At 41.4% G+C, this 21183-nt stretch overlaps 1 protein-coding gene across 1 annotated transcript in view; it reads right to left on the bottom strand.

Moving 5' to 3' along the window:
- Positions 1-19539, bottom strand: part of STK24 (serine/threonine kinase 24) — a 128847-nt gene extending 109308 nt beyond the window's left edge. The window contains exons 1-2 of the mRNA XM_084636923.1: positions 19202-19539; positions 3023-3253 (exon numbers count right to left, since the gene is read on the bottom strand). Coding sequence (XP_084493049.1) covers positions 3023-3253; positions 19202-19243 — 273 coding nt within the window. The 5' untranslated portion in view covers positions 19244-19539. The remainder of the gene's footprint in view (positions 1-3022; positions 3254-19201) is intronic.
- Between the last annotated feature and the right edge of the window lie 1644 nt (positions 19540-21183).

The following is a 21183-nucleotide window of genomic DNA, read 5'->3' on the forward strand; positions in this document are numbered from 1 at the left end:
CGCAAGACCCACCAAAGTAGAGCAGGAACTTTGTCACAGCAGAAACATGCAAAACAGAAAAACATTGACAGGGCTTGCCAAAGCAAGGATAGCAGTTCCAGCAACCGTCACATGCTAATGTGTGTGTTATTTACCACTCCACTAATTCTTGTGTCATCTACAAACTTTATCAATGATTTTACATTTTCTTTCACATTAATGCACTGAACAGCATTGGGGGGAAAAAACAGATGCCTGTGGAACTCTACTAGAAAAATCCCAGTTAGATGATTCTCCATTTACAACTACTTTGAGATCTCTCAGCCAGTTTTTAATGCCTTTAATATGTGCTACAATTATTTTTTAATCATGAATCAAGAACATTGTATAATACTAAATCAAATCTCTTACAGAAGTCCAAATATATATGAAAAAGTCATAAGGGAATGGATAACACTTAATAGGAGACTATGTATGCAAAAGGAGCCTAAAAACAAATGTAATTTCTGGTCACTGACGCTATTGGGGTGCCTAAGAAAATGGACTGTAAAGCAGTGAAATGCACCTTGACGGACAGAGGGGCACTCAGGAAACCCCAGAGCATCAGAGCTCCCACCTCAAACAGTCAGCACCAGCTGCATCCAAGGGCTAAGGGGTCAAGTCAGAAAATTCCAGAATTCCCAATAAGAACCATCCAGGGTTCTACGGCTAGAAGCCTCCTCTTTCATTTACGCTGGGAACTGCAGCAGCTGCCAATATCTTTATAAACTCCTGATGTGATCATAACTCATTCAATTCTGAAACCTAAACTAATTCCCCCCCCCCGCCTCATTTATTGTATTGCCACTGATTCTTGACCCTCCCACCCGCTTCATCCCAAGCCTGTCCTGCCATAGCAACCCTTCAGCTGGTCAACTTAATTATTCATGTCCATTATACTAATTGCCCTTGTCTCCTTTTACCCACCTTCCTTCTCTTATACCAACAGCCACATCCCCCTGCTCACCATTCTTCTGCCCCACTTCGACCAATGAGTGCTGACCAAATGTATTCCCATTGCACTCTTTCCCTATACACACACACACACACTCACAAGATGTACCCCAATCATGCCCCTGTATTTTGTCTGTAAATTGCATCCCAGTCATCTGTTTTAGATTGTAAACTCTTCAAGGTAGGGATGGTGTCTACTACAATATAAGGCATAACACCTTCATCTGAAAGAGTAGTTAGAGATCTTTTTTTCCTACCAGCATTGTTTCAGCCTTATATTTTCTGACTGCCTCATGAAGTTGTGCGTTCTCAAGGAGAGCATCACCTTATTGTCATCCTCACTGGGAGGAACTACATTCATGTCAAGACAATATGACCATGTGTATTCAGATCTGTTAAATAAAACCAGTTTAATGCTTGCAGTCCTCCATAAGAAGCACATTCACCACTGGTCCTGCAGGAGAAATGAACTTTATGGGAATTTGGAACATTTCCTTTGTGAATAAGGATAAGGAAAAGATTGATTTCTCCTTAAAGAGGGAAGAAGGGCTCAGAATTCTGTGAGTTAATCCCCGAGAGGAGAAATTCCTATCTTGCCCTTTCTGAAGGCGCTGTTTCACATATCCACCAACACTTAGGAGATTTCAAGAGGGGAGTGAAGAAAGACTAAAAGCGGACCCCAATTCATTTTGTTTGGCCATATGCCTTCACAGCCTTCCAGCGGCTTTTTAGACTTACTCTATACCTAAATTTGCATCAGGTCAGTGGTGGGGAATCAGGTCCAAAACCATGCATGCTGCCGTGTGGTTGAATTTCGGTGATTGGCTTTTTCTCAAGTTGCCCTAGACAACAAGACCCAGGCCACAGGAATCACACAGTGGACTGTTCTAGTGGGAATGGTCATGTATCTTCTGGATCCTAAGAGCAAATCTGTTCTCAGTATGCAAGCAACTGAAGATCCCAGAAATCCTGATTGGTTAATAAGGAGTTGGGGTTTTTTTTGTTTCTGTTTTTGTTTTTAAGGACATTCATAGTCTCAGAAATGAAGTAGAAAATTCCTAGAATGGCAAAAGTGGACAAAAATTTTTATTTAGGATATTTTCTGCCCTTTGATTAGCTTCTAAGCCATTTTTCAAGAGAAAAATGAAAGCTTTAAGCTCCTGCATGCACTCTCAGTGAAAAAAAGAAAATTGAGTAACATAAATGGGATAAAGTCAGAGAAAAATAGCACCAAAAAGTATCAAGCATAGTTGTGCTACCTTCTATGTGAAAGCATAAGAGAAACCTCAAACATGAAGCTTTCTTAAGAGAAGAAATACCTTTTTGTCTTTGGCATTATTAAAACTCATCTCAGCTGATTTACTGTCAAGAAGCGGATTATTTCAAAGAAAATAAATGAAAGCCAAGAGGTGATCAGTAAAGCTTGTAATTTCAGATGAAGCACCAACCAAAACCCATACAGGATATATCAGTCTTCATTTCAGGCTACTCTGCTAAATACCTTCTGCAAATAAGTTACAGGTTAAATTAATTTTTTGAGCCATTCAGGTCAAAAACAGGACCAAGTATAAACAAATCTCAGTTTTAAAAAAACAGACTACTACAAATCAAGGCCTGACATTAACCTGGATACAAAGCAGGTACTGAGTTATTTCTAATTGTTTTATGCAATTTTATTACATTTTCAATGCATTCTAAAATTGAACAATAATTGAAGAGTGAGAATATTCTAAGTTTAGACTGATCTAAATATACTACTACTTGACCTCAATGTCCCCAAAGACAAGTCTGTTACTTAAACAAATTTGATTTCTTCCTGCCTTTGAGTAAAGTGGCAAAACAGACACATACACTATTTTATTCTTAAGCTGGGTCTTGAAGCAGACTCTTCACAAACTATAAACAGTTCACGCTGTTTTAAGGGTTAAAAGAAAATATTTCCCTTTCTATTGAAAACTATTATGCTATTCTACTGATGTCCTTGTCCATAAAAATTTGCTGGCTGAACTAAACCTTTCACTGTAAAACACAAAAACAAGCATCATCTTACCTTTAAATAGGAGCCATAATATTTGGTTACATAAGGACTGTCACACTGACTCAGCACTGTGATTTCTTGTTGGATGTCCTCTATTTCATCTTCCGCCTCTTCGAGATCAATAATTTTTATAGCAACCACTTTCTGAGTCCGATTGTCAATTCCTTTAAAAACCTCACCAAAAGAGCCCTTGCCAATTTTCTCCAATTTTGTAAATAGTTCTTCTGGATCTGCTTTTAGATTCTGTTAAATTTACAAAAAGAAAAAGATATTCAATACTTGCAGTGTTACAAACAAAAATGTTAATGCTTCTAAAGACAAAGATTAGTGACTTTCCACAACTCATTAGATCCTATGGAATCTTTTATGTATAATGCTACTCTCCCGCCTCTAGAACTTATCTGTCTTTTCTGCATGCTTTATTTTTCTGTTTTTCCACAATTTACCGCTGTGCTCTCAACCTGTTGCTCCTCCAGTTCAGATGCAATTTGTGTTCCATTCTTTACCGGATACAAAGGTATCTTTGAATTACTGATTTTTTAGCAGATTTTTTAATGCAACCCAATTGCTACTCAGTACCTGTCAGCCTTCCTCCAAATTCTAATTTAAATGGTTACCCAAAACCTTGTCAGTTTTCTGTACCAGCAATCTAGTTTAACTTAGTCAAGTCCATCCCTTTTGAGGAAAAGGAGGGCTTATACAAAAAGTTCAATACTGCCTAATAAGTATAAGCTCCTCTTTTTTAATACTATCTGCTCATCCAAGCTGTCATTCAGGGTGGATAAAAATCAACGATTTTTTTTAATTAAACCTTTTTTTTTAATTTAAATTGAATTTTTTAAAATTAAATACAGCTTTTAAAATTTGAAATTGACAACCTATGTTAAGGTCTACACTTATTATAATCTATTAAAATACTTTGTATTAAATACAACAAGTAATATTAAACAATACACATCTGCTGACAAGTTTTAAAGAAAGTCAAACCACTGAACTCATGAATGTCACTAGCTAAGCACCTGGAATCAGTTTGTTAAATGCTAAACGAGTTTTTGACAATAGATAGCCTCTTCATGCATTTTCTTCATGCATGCAGTTTCTTCAACTAGTTCACTTCAATAACTAGTTCATCCAAAATTAAGAAACCAATTGGGAGCTGAAAAAGCTGAAAAACTCGTTTTCCTCCTCCAATATATGAATAAAAACTAGGTGTGAGAGGATGAGATCTACTAGTTCTAAAATCTTGAAGGACAATTTGACCAGAAACAATCAACCAGTTCAATTCACTGTAGATAATGCTTCCTTTATTTAATATATCATTTAGTTTTAAATGCAAAACATGTTTTGATAAACTTACTTTTTGTTTATTATGTATCCAAAACATTTAAAGTAATTTTATTCAACTAAAAAAAATTTGAAAATGTGTTTTTGTGCATTTTAATTGAATTCCAATCTCCATCCAAATGCAATTTGATACAAATCACATCTAGTTAAATAAGAAAATGCATCATTCACCATTTTGTAACATAATAAAAAGTAAAAATCTGAATAACTGTAAGTTAAACTTTATAATTGCTTAAATAAATGGGGAAGATATAGTGCATCCTCCTGGTTAGTGACAAGCAACACCAAATTCAATGTAAAAACTATATTTAGTTTCAAAGCAACATGTTTTAATGGTAATCAACCAATGAGAATCACTCTCTCTTAGGACAATAACTAAAGTACAAATGCAAAACATGATTAAAACTGATTATTTAAACCAAGGTTTCCTACTTGCTGATTTAAATTATTAAAATTGGTAATTTAAAATTGCTTTACTTTAAATTAATCCACCATGCTTTCAATTTGGTCATGCATGTGGAAATGAAAGCATTTCAAAGCATATTAACAGGTCTATTTTTTTCCCTAATAACTAGGGCCCTACCAAATTCACAGATATTAAAAATCCATCAGACCATGAAATTTGGTCTCCCCCTTATGAAATCTGTTTTTTTGTGTACTTTTACCCTACACTATACAGACGTCAAAGGGGAGACCAGAGTTTCTCAAATTCAGGGTCCTGACCCAAAAGGGAGTTGCAAGGGGGTCACAATGTTATCTTAGAGGGGGTCGCATTATTACCACCCTTACTACTGCCCTGCCTTCAGAGCTTGATGGCCAGAGAGCAGCGGCTGTTGGCCAGGCACCCTGCTCAGAAGGCGGTGCCCTGCCAGCAGCAGTTCAGAAGTATATACTATGCCACCCTTCTGTGCTGCTGCCTTCAGAGCTGGGTAGCTGGAGAATGGCAGCTGCTGACTGAGGGCATAGCTCAATATCATACCATGCCAACCTTACTTCTGCACTGCTGCTGGGGCTCCTGGCAGCAACCACTGGTCTCCAGCTGCCCAGCTCAGAAGGCAGCCGCTGCCAGCGGCAGCACAGCAGGAAGGGTAGCAGTGCCGCAACACCCCCCCCCCCCACACACACACACACAATAACCTTGCAACCCTCCCTCAACTCCTTTTTGGGATCAGAAACCCCTACAATTACAACACTGTAAAATTTTAGACTTAAATAGCCAAAATCATGACATTTACAATTTTTAAAATCCTATGACCGTGAAATTGACCAAAATGGACCGTGAATTTGGTAGGGCCCTACTAATAACCTAAGACTTCAAGTATGAACTATGGTCAAATGTAATCAGCAAGCATGTTTTCTTCGCTACCTCTAGTCTTTGTACAAACACAGGCATTTCATTCATTAGTAGCATTGTCAAAGCTTTCCTAGTCATCATTTTATTGTTCACCAGCCACCAAAGGCTATCTGCAATCTATTCACCTTGACTTGGTTGAATTTCAGTTCAGCTCTCCACAAGCAGCTTTGATCTTCACTACATTCCTCACAGAGCTGTGTATATACATATTTTCTTGGCAGCAGCACTGACACATATTTAGACACAATATGAAACCAGTTCATGCAGATCTGTCATAAAGAAGCCTCAAGCCTTCAAATTCAATATATCGTTTCTCTTTACTTTGAAGTGATCGTTTCAACAGCATCAGCAACAATTATTTCCAAGAAAGATTTTGCAGAGCAAAGTTTTGTGGCCTTTCTCCCCCCTACAGTCTGCAACAGTTTTGCTTTCAATTATATGCAGGAAGGACTTATTTCCTGCAGCAGGTGGGAAACTTAAATTTAAGACAGAAGCAGGATGCAGAGAATAAACTGTGGTCAACTGTACTCAGTTGCATCTAGTCTTACTATCATTTTTTAAAAAGCAGATGTTAACTACAAATGACATTTCAAATATTTCGATCTATTATCTAGGGCTGCCATCTCTTCACAAATAAAAAACGCCATCTTATAAAATTTTCAAGGTGAATGGGGATATCGTCCAACTACAAATTTTAAGATGACAGCTACAATACTCTATTAAATATGTTCCATGGAAAATATGTTCCATGGAAAAAAAGACCTTGTGAATTCCAGATTAATTTCTGGAAGTTTTTACAACAAAAGGGATGCAACTTTCACTTACAGTACTATAAATTCACCTTAATTGGGGTAACTACACTCTTGGGATGTGTCCTGGTGAACACAATTCGCCTAATGATAGCAGTGACTGCTGCATTTTAAGGATTATATTAGCAAAATATTTGCTTAATGAAGATGCATTTAGCCAGTGCCAAGGAGTTAAATATTATTTCACCAGGTGTAAAATGAGTTACATGGGGGGAGGGATAGCTCAGTGGTTTGAGCATTGGCCTGCTAAACCCAGGGTTGTGAGTTCAATCCTTGAGGGGGCCATTTGGGATCTGGGGCAAAAATTGGGGATTGGTCCTGCTTTGAGCAGGGAGTTGGACTAGATGACCTCCTGAGGTCCCTTCCAACCCTGAGATTCTATGATTCTATGAGTTTCAATTATTTAATTCAGAAATTTACAAATTCTAAAAAGAAAAGCAGGGAATCATTTTTATTCAGTACAGTTCTAACATATACACACACCCTGTCCTCCCCATTTTCTGTCTTTCGTACAAACTTAGACTATTATTATTCAATTAAGAAATATGCTACTGATTCTTTTTCAAAAACTCAATCCAAGCCAGTTAAACAAAAATTGAGACAATGTTACTACTAAAAGACCTGTTTAATTTGCACTAGATTTTTGTGGCAGATCTTTAAGAAGTCACAACCAAAAGAAAAACTACTGAACTAAAATGTAGCAGAGAACAGTTGTGGGATATCAACAATACCCATTACAGACACTGTCAATATTTATACAGATATAGATGTATACATACATACGCACAATTGTATCTGTGATAAATTGCATTTGTCATTCACTTTGATCACTTTGCTTCATTCTGACTATAAGTAACATTCCAAAGGCGACTGTGACCAAATGCACCCCGTACTCAAGCCCCTCACCAGTGGTGGGCAACCTGCAGCCCATCAGGGTAATCCACTGGCAGGCTGCCAGTTTTTTTACATTTGCACGGCCACTGGCAGCTCCCACTGGCCCCGGTTCACCGTTCCTGGCCAATGGGAGCTGCGGAAAGCGGCGCAGGCCACAGGGACATGCTGGCCGCCACTTCCCACAGCTTCCATTGGCCAGGAAGGGCGAACTGTGGGCACTGAGAGCTGCCGGCAGCCGTGCAAAAGTAAACAAACTGTCTGGCAGACCGCCAGCAGATTACCCTGATGGGCTGTGTGCAGCCCGCAGGCTGCCCACCACTACTCTACACCCTATTGAAATAATCTTTGTATAAAATATATGCTTTGTGAGGTACTATTTGAAAACAACACAGTGATTATTAATATTCTTGTATAATGTATGTACAAAACGCACATTAAGAGTTATGAACATACGATGAGATGATGACTAAAATGTGTTTACCAGACAAGTTTGGGGAAGGGGTAAAACCTATTTCTCAAAGACAAAGGACAAGCCGGCACTTCTAGCCAGGTGTCATCAAAGTTGACTAGCAATCACCTGTCAAGTGACCAGTCTTTGTTAAAGAAGGGGGGCAGGAATAGATCAATCTGCATTTTAGCAAACAACAGCATGGAACCTCTTTCATGACGAGACTCTGTCTCTGTCCTTACAGCTGGAATGAACTTTATATAGGGGTAACCCTCAGGAAAATGCATTTCAAAGGGTGACAGACTATAAAAGTGAGGGGCAAAAACACCTCAAGCTATCTCTTTCTCTTTCCTAAGATGACAAAGGAACCAGCCTTTTGACTTAGGAGGGAGATCTTGACCTGAGAATTTGTTACCAATGTTGCTGGGAACCTGTGATAAGAATTTTATCTTGAACCAAGTCAAGCTTGTTAAGTTTAGCTACTAAAAAACATTTTATCTTTATTTCCCTTGTAACCATTTCTGACTTCAATACCTTATACTTAGGATGTAAATATCATTTTAAGGAGTACTCGTTTAAACTAGTAAAATTACATTGGTTAACCAGTTAACCGAATCAGGCCTTACAATGCGTAGAATGGCACCTCTCCCCTGCCCCGGACAGATGGGAAAGGGCAGCTGAGCTTATATAGGGGTAACAACAGGCCTAGCCAGGAGACCTTGGGCAGTTAAGGGGGCCCAGCACCCCCCTCGCATTCTCAGTACCCTCGAATAGGGAGAGGGGCCCCAGGCACATGATGCAGCCTCCGCAGCCGCTCTGTGCCACTCCAGCAGCAGCTTCCCTTCCTTTCAATTATCAGCTGAAGCCACAGCACGGACCAGCGCACCTTCCACCTCTGCAGCCAAACCCCTTCCAGTGGTACAGGGGTAGGCCAGGAACTACTTAACGCCCTCCCCCCATGAGGCCCACGGTCCCTGCCCTTCCCTCTGCCTAAACGCACTCCCCCTGCCTGGCTAGCCACCCCTCACGAAGCCCCTGGACCTGTGGTTTGTTCTTCCTGCTTCCCTGTACTGCCAGGCATTTCTTGGTCTAGCAAGCAGTATCCTTCCACCAGCGTAATCACCCATGGGTCCATGTAAGTATTTCCCCTCAGGTCAGCAGGGCTGGAGGGACTGTTTTTACCAACAAAGGGGTATACAGAACCCTCCCCACTGCTGGGGCAAAGACCCCGCTGGGCTAGAGCGTTAATATCAACCCAGCCCCTTTAACAGGGGGCTGGGCTCCCAGTGACCTCTCGTGATGCCCGTCCCTTCCTGGTTGCCAGGAGAACCTGTTTGAGACCCATGCACAGGCCCTGGCCCCCAGCAAGGACTTCTATCAGCTGATCATCAGCCGGAAGAAGGTGGATGAATGAGGGAGGGTTAACAGTAAGATTAATACTTATCGGTTAATTGTTTAATATTTTACATCCCTAACTTGTATTTAACTGTAAAGAGATTTTAATTGAATAAACTTGTTTTATTTTTAATCTAAACTAACCCAGTGTAGCATTTAAACTGAATTGTTTGAGAACTCCAGTTAAAGTAGCAAACTCTTGAATATTGACCCTTCACAGGGGCAAAGGACCTTTCATGTCTAAACTGTCCAAGAAAGGGCTGGACAGTGCAGAACACATATTTTGGAGGAAATTCAGGACTGGGAGTGTGTTGGGGTCATCCCGCAAGCAGTAACCCAGACTGGTGGAGGCCAGAGTATGACTGGAGTATTGCTGACAGGATTCTGGGGTCAGAGTTTCTGGACCAGGGCTGCAACTACACAGAGACACTCAGGATGTGACCTGCATGCTCTTAGGCTGTTTGTGAGCAGCCTTGGTAGGGAGCTACAGCAGCAAAGCATTCTGAGGCACCCAAGATTGCAGGGCAGGCAGTGACACAACCCCTCACTAGTCTGGATTGCACCCCGGAACGTGCCAGTAGGAGCACTTAGGCACGTTGCCAGCCAGTGGATTCCACAGCCGTAAATTAAGAGCCCACGTTTCTTAGAATATTGCACAGGGAGAGCTAGGTGCCTAACAATGGGATCCATAAAAGCCAGCATGCTGAATAAAGAGACACCTAAATTAGCCAGTAGGAAATGCCCAGGAAAAAGGTGTGGCCTAAGACCCACCCCTCAAAGGGACTGAGACTGTAAACCTTGTCTCCTGAAGTTAGGCACCTAAGCCCTTTCTTATACAAAACACAGGAAGATAAGGAGGCACCACCTCCCCTTATAACTTTTAGCCCAGTGGTTAGAGAACTCACTGAGGATGAGACACACCCAGGTTCAAATCCCACCTCTGCCTGATGGGAGGAAGGGATCTGAACATGGGTCTCCCCATTGCTTGGAGAGTGCCCTAATGGGCTATCGTGTATTCTGGGGCAGGTCTCACTCTCTCCTGATGAAGCTGTTCTACTGTGTATAAATAATTAAATATTCGTTGGAACTTGGGTCTCCCACCTCCCAGATGAGGGCCCTAATGACTGGAATGTAATCACTCAGTCTCTGGCCCAGTGAATATTTAGTTACACACACACACACACACACACAATGGAACAATTTCAACAGGAGAGATTAAGAGACCTACCACAGAATACCTCAAAGCTCAGTGGATAGGGCACTCCCTGGGAATGGGGAGACCCAAACTGAAATCCCTTCTCCTTATCAGGCAGAGTAGGGAATTGAACTCAGATCTACTACATCCCAGGTGATTGCTCCAGTCACTGGGCTAAAAGTTATAAGTGGGGTACCAGCATCAATTTCTCATCCTCCTTTTAAACATGCGCTGAGAATGCCTACCAGACCAGGTACCACAGGCTATGCCTAATTTGAGGATCCCATTGGGGATTAGGCATGAGAATGGCTAGAGTGAGGAAGCTAGGATATACTCTCTGGCAGATTTTTAGACACCTAGAGAACTTTAACAGCAGAAACCTAGGTGCCTAGAGTTAGGCAGCACCTGAGCAGAGGGTTTTAAAGGATGTCAATGGCACCTAGAAGTTGGACTTAGGCATGTATATCCTTTTATGGACCTAGCCCAAGTTTTTAAACAGCTTTAAACTTGTCACAAAAGTTTTCTTCCCCCTAGTGTGTAAGTTCCGCTCCTTTCTTCCTCCAAGGAAGTTACAAAGGTCTGAGGCCCAGAATAGGCAACATTTAGCATCACCCTGCGGGGAGGTTCCCAGATACTCAGTGGGACCCTACTTCCAGCCCTGGAAGTTCCTACAAAGCCATGTCTTAAAGGCACAACTGTTTAAATACAGAAAGCTATAACTGAAAGTAAAAGTAAGCTGAACTGATAGAGAATAGTCTGTTTTTCAGAAATGTTAAGCACCAACAAATCCAACTGAAGTTAACGGAACTACACAGTTTCAGCATCAAACCATAAACCACCTGGGTTTTTCAGACAAAAGATACAAAACAGTCCCATTAAAATGTTTTAAAATTCTAAAACATTTGTTACAGAAAAGCTATTTTACATGTGACATATACAAAATACAGTGGCATAGTATAAAAGCCTTATTGAATGACCCATCTACACACCACTTGTGAGTAATACAGTCATCTCAGATTCAAGCTGATATAACTTTTATAGCATCTCATCATGCATTCTCTCTCCACCCTCTATTATATTGTGGCATTTTTTTTTTAATTAAACTACTGGAAGTGAAAAACCTGTTCAGTCATCAAGTGTGTGATTAAAAAAAACCTGACACCACCAGTATGCTACAAAGCAGATACCAGAATATTTTAGATGCATGACAGCAAAAGAAAGAAAAGTACATAGGTGCCCTCAAGAATTTTAAAATGCTGCTGTAATAATCTGCTTCCATTTTATTTTTAAAGAGATTATTTACTAATGCTGTGTATTGACCTATACTAATCTACATTTCAGAATTTAGTCACTCTTTCTATACATTCCAGTTCACTGGAAGGCTGAATAGTAAGAAAAGCCACTGTTTCAGAGGTGTTGCACCCTCATTGTAGCATTACTGTGGAAGGAAAAAAAACTCGCCGTAGTTGTCAGAAAATACTTCTCTCCCAAAATGTGAAGGGATGAAACTACGCTTCCTGTATCTTCACATCCTGTGTCCTACCTGTCACTTTTAACAAAGAAATTGGGTCATTTGCCTCCTAGCATCCACATGGTTTTCCTGCTATAACAGCCTCATTTTTAATATAATCACCTACAGCAAGCTCATGTTAAACATCTGGGCTGCAAAAACACCAAAGTGTTATACCAGCAGTGATCTGGACCATTTTTTATTATAATGTCTCTCATATCTATTTTTGTTCACTAAGAGGAAGAGACTAATTTATTCTGTAGTTGAGTTGAATACCTTTGATAAACAAAATATGTATCTTACAGTGAAAACAATCACTTTCCATAATCTCACGTTCTTAAGACCTTCTTTTGTTGATTTTATATATAATAAGGATGTAAATACCATTAAAAATATGTCATTTAAATGGTTAACTGTTTAAGAGGCTGGGGCCCATCTGGCCAGCGCAGCTCGGCCCACTTCGGCTGACGTTGGGGTTAATGGTTAAGGCAGTTAACAGGTAAGACTATGCTTCTACATCCCTAATATATAACCTACTAAATTCATTTTTTCTTTTAAAACTATTGACTAGAGAAAAGTAAGGATCCATGCTGAATAACTATACTACAAAAAGAACCGTGACACTACATTATTCTCCCCCTTTGTGGTTTCTGAATTTAATTTCATATATTCAATCCTCTCTGGGAACCTATTCCATTCCAATTCTATGCAGCTAAGAGAAAAAAAAAAAAATTCATTCTGAAATGTTTCTAATCCTTTACATTAATTTCTCCAGAGATTTCCCTATAGATATCTTCACTGCTTCCTCTCCTAGCCTCTCCACCACTTTGTGAATTTCCACTTGAAGTAAAGAAGATTAAACTTTCAACTACATTACCCCCATCTGAGACATGTTTTCTCTGTCTAATTTTCCTTTTTTCATGTATAAACAATATTCACCAATCACAAATGCAATTACATCTGATTTTAGAGCTATGTTCCCCATGAAAAATATTATCTGAATTCAAACTTCAAAATTTATCTAACCCTGAAATAAACCAATGTTTAAAATTTACTTATTTTACTGGCGTCATCTTACCTGGTGGACTTGTCCATTTTCTTATTATTTCATCCATTTTTGAGGCTGCAAAGACCCTTCCACTTCACACAGGCAGTCTCACATAGGCCTTAACCTTACACATACGACCAGAAAATTTGACTCCAGAGTGCCACCTCAGAAAAATAGGAGCAGTCCTGCTACAAGCCAGATTGTTGTAATTCACTTGTAGGACATGCATAGACGCTACATACAGCTGAGTCACTAGCTTTTTTCCTTTGTTTTTCTACTCTTCAAAAACGAAGGTGATTACAGGTAGCATCTATCCCCAAAGATTATGTTGTTTCTTGGTCATAACATCTTGGAAATTCACCATCCAGATACCAAGAGTACTTATGAGTACACTGGATGAGGATCCCAGCAAAAGTCAATCTTTTGCGCATCCTTATCTCATAGGAAGGTCTGCCTGCCTCTGATTTTGGGTCTACAGACACAACCTCAGGCTACAGATCCTCCATCTAGCACCCCTTCTGATAGCTGAGTCCCTGTGGTCCAACTACCTAGTCTCTATCACTAGTGCTGGCTATCAGAGGCTCCCCATTAGCTTAAGGACAGGTTTCAGAGTAGCAGCCATGTTCGTCTGTATCCACAAAAAGAAAAGGAGGACTTGTGACACCTTAGAGACTAACAAACTTATTTGAGCATGAGCTTTCATGAGCTACAGCTCCGACGAAGTGAGCTGTAGCTCACGAAAGCTTATGCTCAAATAAGTTTGTTAGTCTCTAAGCTGTCACAAGTCCTCCTTTTCCATTAGCTTAAGCACACCCTTTTCCAGAGCTCAAATCTGGTTTATCATTTACCTTTTCAAGGACACATGATAATTTAAGTATATAACACAAAGGGTTAGCAAGGTTTTGTTTGATGGTTGTGGTTTTTTTGGTATATGTTTGTTTTATACACAATTACACTTTAAATAACACAAGATATATACAAATCTAGACAAAACAATATAACACCTATACACCATCTCTGGAGCGTTCTTTGGGATTTGAGTCAGTGGCTTATGACCAGGACACTTCCTCTCCCCTACCCTCTTATGTATGGCTTCTCCTCTAGTCTCTTATCATCCTCTCTGACACCATCAGTATGCTACAAAGCAGAGACCAGAATATTTTAGATGCATGACAGCAATGTCATTTAAACGGTTAACTGTTTAAGAGGCTGAGGCCCATCTGGCCGGTGCAGCTCGGCCCACAGTAATATGTTTACTTTTAAGTGCAGTCTGATATTGTCTGCTTCTGTAATGCTATGTACAGATATCTTGCACATAAATAATCAATCAGTAAGAGAAAGCCCAACTCCCTGAGACAATCTGTAAATTCTGAAAAGAGAAAGAAACTGAATACTAACAAAAACATCACTTAATCTGATACCTTTTGAGGTGCGTGTGAGAAGGGATGGGGGAAGGAAAACCAAAAAATTCCACCTGCATTATCCTTGTTTAGACTCCCTTACAGTAATATTAATCGCGATTAATTGCACAATTAAAAAGATTAACCACGATTAATTGCACAGTTATACAATAATAGAATACCATTTGTTTAAATATTTTTGGATGTTCTCCTACATTTTCAAATATATTGATTTCAACTACAAAGTGTACACTGCTCACTTTATATTATTTTTTACTACAAATATTTGCACAGTAAAAATGATAAAGACAGTATTTTTCAGTTCTCATACAAGTACTGTAGTGCAACCTCTTTATCGTGAAAGTGCAATTTAAAAATGTAGATTTTTTTTGTCACATAACCGCACTCAAAAACAAAACAATGCAAAAAGCTTTAGTGCCTACAAGTCCACTTAGTCAATTGGCATTCTATTATTTAACAATACGATTAAAACTGCAACTAATCACGACTTTTTTGAGTTAATCACATGAGTTAACTGCAATTAATTGATAGCCCTAATTAATAGTATTTTATTGTAGAAATTAAACTGAAATTGCTAGCTTCCACTCATCTGAAGGCTTGAGTTAGATCTAGCCTAGCGGCTCTCAACCTTTCCAGACTATTGTAGGAGTTTGATTTGTCTTGCGTACCCCCAAGTTTCAACTCACTTAAAAACTACTTGCTTACAAAAATCAGACATAAAAATACAAACAGCGTCACAGCATAATATTACTGAAAAATTGCTTACTTTCTCACTTTTACCATATAATTATAAAATAAATCAATTGGAATATAAATATTGTACTTACATTTCAGTGGATAGTATATACACCAGCATAAGCAAGTCATTTTCTGTATGAAATTTTAGTCTGTACTGACATTATTACTGCTTTTAACATAGCCTGTTGTAAAGCTAGGCAAATATCTAGATGAGTCGATGTACCGTCTGAAAGACCTCTGAGTACCAGCAAGGGTACACGTACCCCTGGTTAAGAACCACTGATCTAGACTACAGTTCCAGGGATAAAACACTGAGGAAATTTAATTTGTAGGCCACGAGAGACTTTCCACTGACCAGCCTTGCTGAATTCCACAGGCTTTAAGTGAGTGAAAAGCTTTCCTGAAGTAGAAAGATAAAGGTCATGTGTAAAGAAGGGGGAGGGCCCACAAAGAAGCACACTGCTGATTAAATTTGGGGGTGAGCCTTAATTTGAATGAGTCACATCCTCACATTCCATCTAAACTACATTAAAATAAAGGAATATCAGGCTGTTAAGAAAGAGATCCTATGGTAATAGTACCAACCATCCCCAGATTAAAAAAAAACAGATCTTAAGATGTTTAAAGAAAACTTTGCTTGCCAGAGAGAATGCTGTCAATCACTTATCAACAGTTGTGGATGTGAAATCTCTACTTCTTTATCATTTTACCTTTATGGTCCCTACCTCTCTATTGTTTATCTGTATGTCTGTCTGGTTCTTTGACTGTTTCTGTCTGTTACATAAACAATTTTGGTAGGTGTAAATCAACTAGGGTGGTGGGGTATGATTGGGTAAAGAATTGTTTCACCATATGTTAGTATTCGTCAAAGAATTATTTTGTAATACTTTAGTAAAATGACTCGTGATGGTACAGGTAAGCAGGACTCAAGTTTCACTATATAAACTGGGGTCCAAAATGAAATTCTCTGGAACCAACTCTAGGACACAGCCCCAAGATCAGAGCTGCCAGGCCTCAACACCCTGCCAATCACACCATGCAGAAACTGGAGTCCCCAGATGATCTGATCCTGACAGGCCATTCGGAAAAGTTCATCTGCCTTATTGGGAGTGGTGAGCATTGTATGCTTAGCATGTGTATTCTGTTTTGGCATCCAATTAAGTGAGCTGTAACTCACGAAAGCTTATGCTCAAATAAATTTGTTAGTCTCTAAGTTGCCACAAGTACTCCTTTTCTTTTTGTTAATAAATAGAGGTTAAGTGTATTACTGTGTAAGGCTTTCACTAGTAAAGTAAAAAGCTGTGTAAAGCTTTCACTAGTAAAGTAAAATATAGGACAGAGGCCAAATGGTTTGTCTGTCTCTTCTCCCACCTACGCTGAAGGCAACGAGAATGCTGCAGCTGAGAAGACTGGTTCCCAGGCTAACAGGGAAAGCCTGCGTATAAAAGACCACATCCAACCTGCAGTATCCAGTGGGGTGAGAAAAACTGCTTAGTCCAGATATTCCTTAGTCTAATAAGGTTAAGGATTTAGCCTGCGTGCTTTTTTTTTTTTTGGTAACAGCTATGTCTTTTTGCCTATTACTTAAAACCTATATTTGTAATCAATAAACTTATTTTAATGTTTATGCTTACCAGTGAGTTTGACTGAAGTGATTGGTAAATTTGCTCAGGTTACAAAGGCTGGTGTATATCCACCTTCTATTGATGAAGTGGTGAACCAATTAATAAGCTTGCATTGCTCAAGAAGGGGTCTTGAGTAGTACAAGACGGTATATTCCTGAGGTACAAGGCTGGGAGGATTTGGATAGTGCTTTGCTCTATTTGATTTGTGAGTGGCTCTGGGAGCATTCATGTAATCTAGCTGTGTATGGGGCTCTACATGTGCTTATTCTGAGTGATTTTAGCACCTGGAGGGGTTTGCTTCTTGTCACCAGTAAGGCATTGTGAGAGAGAACACAGAGTAGTAAATTAAGGGGACACAGCAGTCCCACAGTCCCAGGTTGGGAGATCCCATCACACTGAGTTACTTATTTTCACCTTAGAAAGTATCAATTTAAAATTTTAAAAAGCAGAAAAGCAGGCCCTCTTTATATAAGTCTATATAGCATAGAAAAGCAAAAGGCCACACACAATTCTTTTTTAAAATCACTTGCAAGTGACCTTTAACTATAGCATTCACTATTGCAATAATGTAACAAATGAGGCTTTAAAAATGTACCATCAGAAGCAATTAAAGTTCCATGAAGCCATATAGCCTCTTTGTATATATTCTGTATTATATTTCATATAGTATAGCTTTTCCCTATAGGGACCTGATTCTGCAAAGCAGCAGCATAATTTTACCCTTGGCTTTCAATTAAAGCAAACATATATATGCACGTTAAGTGTTTGCAAGATTAGGGACAAGGTATTCATATGGCCACCATAGTATTTGAGCACCTACACAGCTTAAAGTGTTCAGTGTGTTTAAATTACAATTCCTGCAAGAAACGCAATGAAATATGTCTTTTCTGAATTCAGATTCATCCATAACAGTTAAATAGTATTTAAAATTTTATTTCCTTGTTTTAAACAATCCCCAGACATACTGAACACCTAAGAATATTCTTCTGAAAAATAAAGGGTGATTTCAAGGGTATCGGCAGGAGATGGATGACTTGGCAGAATACATGAAAGTCAGGAGCCCTCCGGGGCACAAGGATAACTGGACTGAGTGCACACAATCTAAAAGAAAAAAAACAAAACAAAAACACTGTGCATGTGTAGTACATGCCATGCTTAATTATTTCTTAACTCTTTCCCATCCATCTTCCCTCTACACTTTTGTAAGTACATCTTCCTCTAAAGATATACGAATTAAGTTTTCAATTAAAACCTCCAAGCTATGCTAGCCCAGAAAAACATGAATTAGTGTATTTGATCAATGGAAAACTAACCAGAAATAAATTCACTTTTAAGCCAAAACCAAATATAAAAAATTTTAACTCCAAAAGGTAATTTGAGAAAGTTACAGAACAAAAATGGAGGAAAAGGGGCTCAAAGTGGCATCTCATGAAGTAGCATGCAAGGTTTAATAAGATACACGGGGACTAGTATAGCAATAGACAAATACTGACAGTTTTAAGATTTCTCTGCAAGTGGCTGGTTATTTTATTTGGTCTAATAAAGATAAAGTAGACAGGGGTGCCTATCCCAGGGATCAGGAGCCCTTGACAATTATTCAGAAACAAGTCACAATATAAATGTAAACCCAGCAGCAAATTCCACAACATACCAGCTCTAACTAAGCAACTGACAGGAAAGAACAAAAATCCCGAACACCCTGGCCAAACATCAGCCCTCCAGCAGCCCCCGCCTGCCACAGACCCTCCTACAGAGATGGGCGAGACAGCACGCCCGGAAGGGCGACGCTCTTCATTGCAGGGAGGGTTTGTGTTTCCAAACTCAGCCGAGCAGCAGGCCGCGGAAGGCGGCTGAGAAGCGCCGGGAAGATGCGGGCTCCGGGCTGGAACGCAGCGCCACTGAACCCCGCGCCCTCCCCCTCCATTCCGGCGAGAAAGGGAGCGAGCCGCACGGTCCCGGCACCTCGGGCTTTATTCTGCCAAGCGCAGCTTGTTTCCAAATGATCAGCCCCCGCCGGCGCCCCGGCTCCTCTCCGCTCCGGGAACTAACGGGGCAGTGCCAGAGCGAAGCTGCGTTTCCCGACAACGCCACGACCACCCTGGCGACTCGCCCCCCAAACGCCCTGCAGCCGCTGCTCGCACCCGATCTCCCCACCCCCACCACCACCACCACCACCGCGCCCAGCCAAAAACCAACCCCAGCAGCAGCAGCACATAGGGGAGGGAGCGGGGTTTGGGCCCAAGCGGCGGATCCCCGCAGGCGGCCTCTCGCCCCCATCCCTGAGGTCTCCGGGTGCGTTTCCGTGCCGGCCCCCAGGCTGCGCAGCTCCCCCGCAGGGACGTGGACCCGCACCCCCCAGGCACCACCGTTCATGCCGCCACCCCCCGCCCGGGCGGGGCTAGATCCTCACCGGCATCTCCCGCAGGCCCGGCTGCACCGGGGAGTGAGCCATGGCGGCGGCGGCAGCGATGCGCGCCGCGCGCGGGGGTCGGCTGGTCTCAGGCGGCTCCAGAGACGGGAATCCGTCCCTGGCCCCCTCCCCGCGCGGCTGGCGGCGGTTCCGGAGCGTCGGCGCGCCGGGGCTCCCTGGCGCTACTTCCCCCGCCCCTCGCAGCTCAGGTCCAGTCACGAACGCAGCGTCGAGCCCGACCTCCTCCGAGCGCACAGAGCGGCGGTTACTGGTCTCGCGCTGGGCTGGGGGCGGGGGGCGAGCACTGCTAGCGTAACGCAAACCACCTCGGGCGCGGGGCAACTGCCACTCTGTGCGCGCGCTCGCCCCGCCCCCTCCTGGTATCTGCCGGCGGTGGCACGCGGCACTTCGCGGGCCTCGCGCCCCACTGCTGGTGACTGGTCTGTCCCGTTGACGCGCCCGGGATTAAGCTCACTGGGATCGGGCCCGCTCAGACCCCTCCCCCTCCAGCTGAGTGGGGCGAATCGCCGCGGGAGCGGTTGCGCCCTGGGGGTGTCTCTGGGTAGGCGTGCCGGGGACGTGCCCCGGGGGAGCAGTGTCCGAGGGGCGGAGAGCTTTGCAGGGGGGCAGCGCCCTGTGTCTGTCTGCGGGTAACTGTGTGCCTAGCAGGCATCGGAGAGGAAGGGCGTAGTGTTCCTTTGCCTTGTCAAGAGCATTGTCCTAGGGCTGGAGCCTAGTTTGCTTAAAAAGACACACACATCCAGGGGAAAGAGGGCTCCAGGTTAATTCTCCTTCCTTCTAACCCCCCTCCGCCAGAGGAGCTGAAGACTTACCACTATATAATGAAATGCCTAGCTGCCACACGGTTATCCTGCCTTTAACCCCATAAATATCTATTGTCATCAGCTCCAGTGTGCTTAAATGACATCAAATTTGTTACCTTCTGTGCTAAAACTACATGCTACTGCTGCTTGACCTACTGGAAACAGCTGCCTCTTTTATCTGATATACCCTGGTGATGTGCCTTTGATTTAGCTCACTGGGCTTGGGCTCTCTTTGTAAACTGCTGACTAGCAGGTGAGATAACTGCTAATTAAACATTTGAGTAGATCTTATTCTAGCCTACTAGACAGCAGTGGTGCATATGCATGTTCCTCTGTTACCAGCATTCAATGTTTTTCCTTAACACCAGTCATTTGTTATAATCTCACCCATTCAGTGGAGATCATGCACAGAGAGGACCTGATTCTCCTCTCACACCAGCATAAGGCTGGGTCTAAACTTAAAAGTTAGGTTGACATAGCTCTTGGTCAGGAGTGTGAAAAAGCACACCTCAGGTGTAGGCATACCTACACTGATGGAAGAATGTTTCCATAGATGTAGCTACCATTGCTCAGGGAGATGGTGTTTCTGTGCCAACGGAAAACCTTTCAGTGGGTGTAGGCTGCATCTATACTATGGTGTTATGTCAGCATAGCTATGACAACACAGTTATGCTGGTATATTCTGTAGTATGGGCATACCACAAATCATGAGTAAACTATCCTAATGCGTAGGAAAGATAGGAAGCGTGGTGAGAGACCACTATGATTTAACCAGGAGATCTTCAACATCCTGAAACTCAAAAAAGAGTCATTGAGAAAGAGGAAACTAGGTCAAATTAGAAATGATTAATATAAAAAAACAACACAAATATGTAGGGACAAAATTAGAAAGGTCAAGACACAAAATAAGATTAAATTAGCTAGGGACATAAAGGGTAACAAGAAAATATTTTACAAATACATTAGAAGCTTGAGGAAAACCAAGGACAGGGTAGGTCTATTACTCAGTGAGGAGTAATACCAGGCTGGGAGGGGTTGCAAGTGCTTTGGAGGACAGGATTAGAATTCAAAATTATCTTGACAAACTGGAGAAATGGTCTGAAATAAATAGAATGAAATTCACTAAGAACAAATGCAAAGTACTGCACTTAGGAAGGA

Source organism: Lepidochelys olivacea (assembly GCF_965140295.1).
Source record: "Lepidochelys olivacea isolate rLepOli2 genome assembly, chromosome: 1".
Lineage (NCBI taxonomy): Eukaryota > Metazoa > Chordata > Testudines > Cheloniidae > Lepidochelys > Lepidochelys olivacea.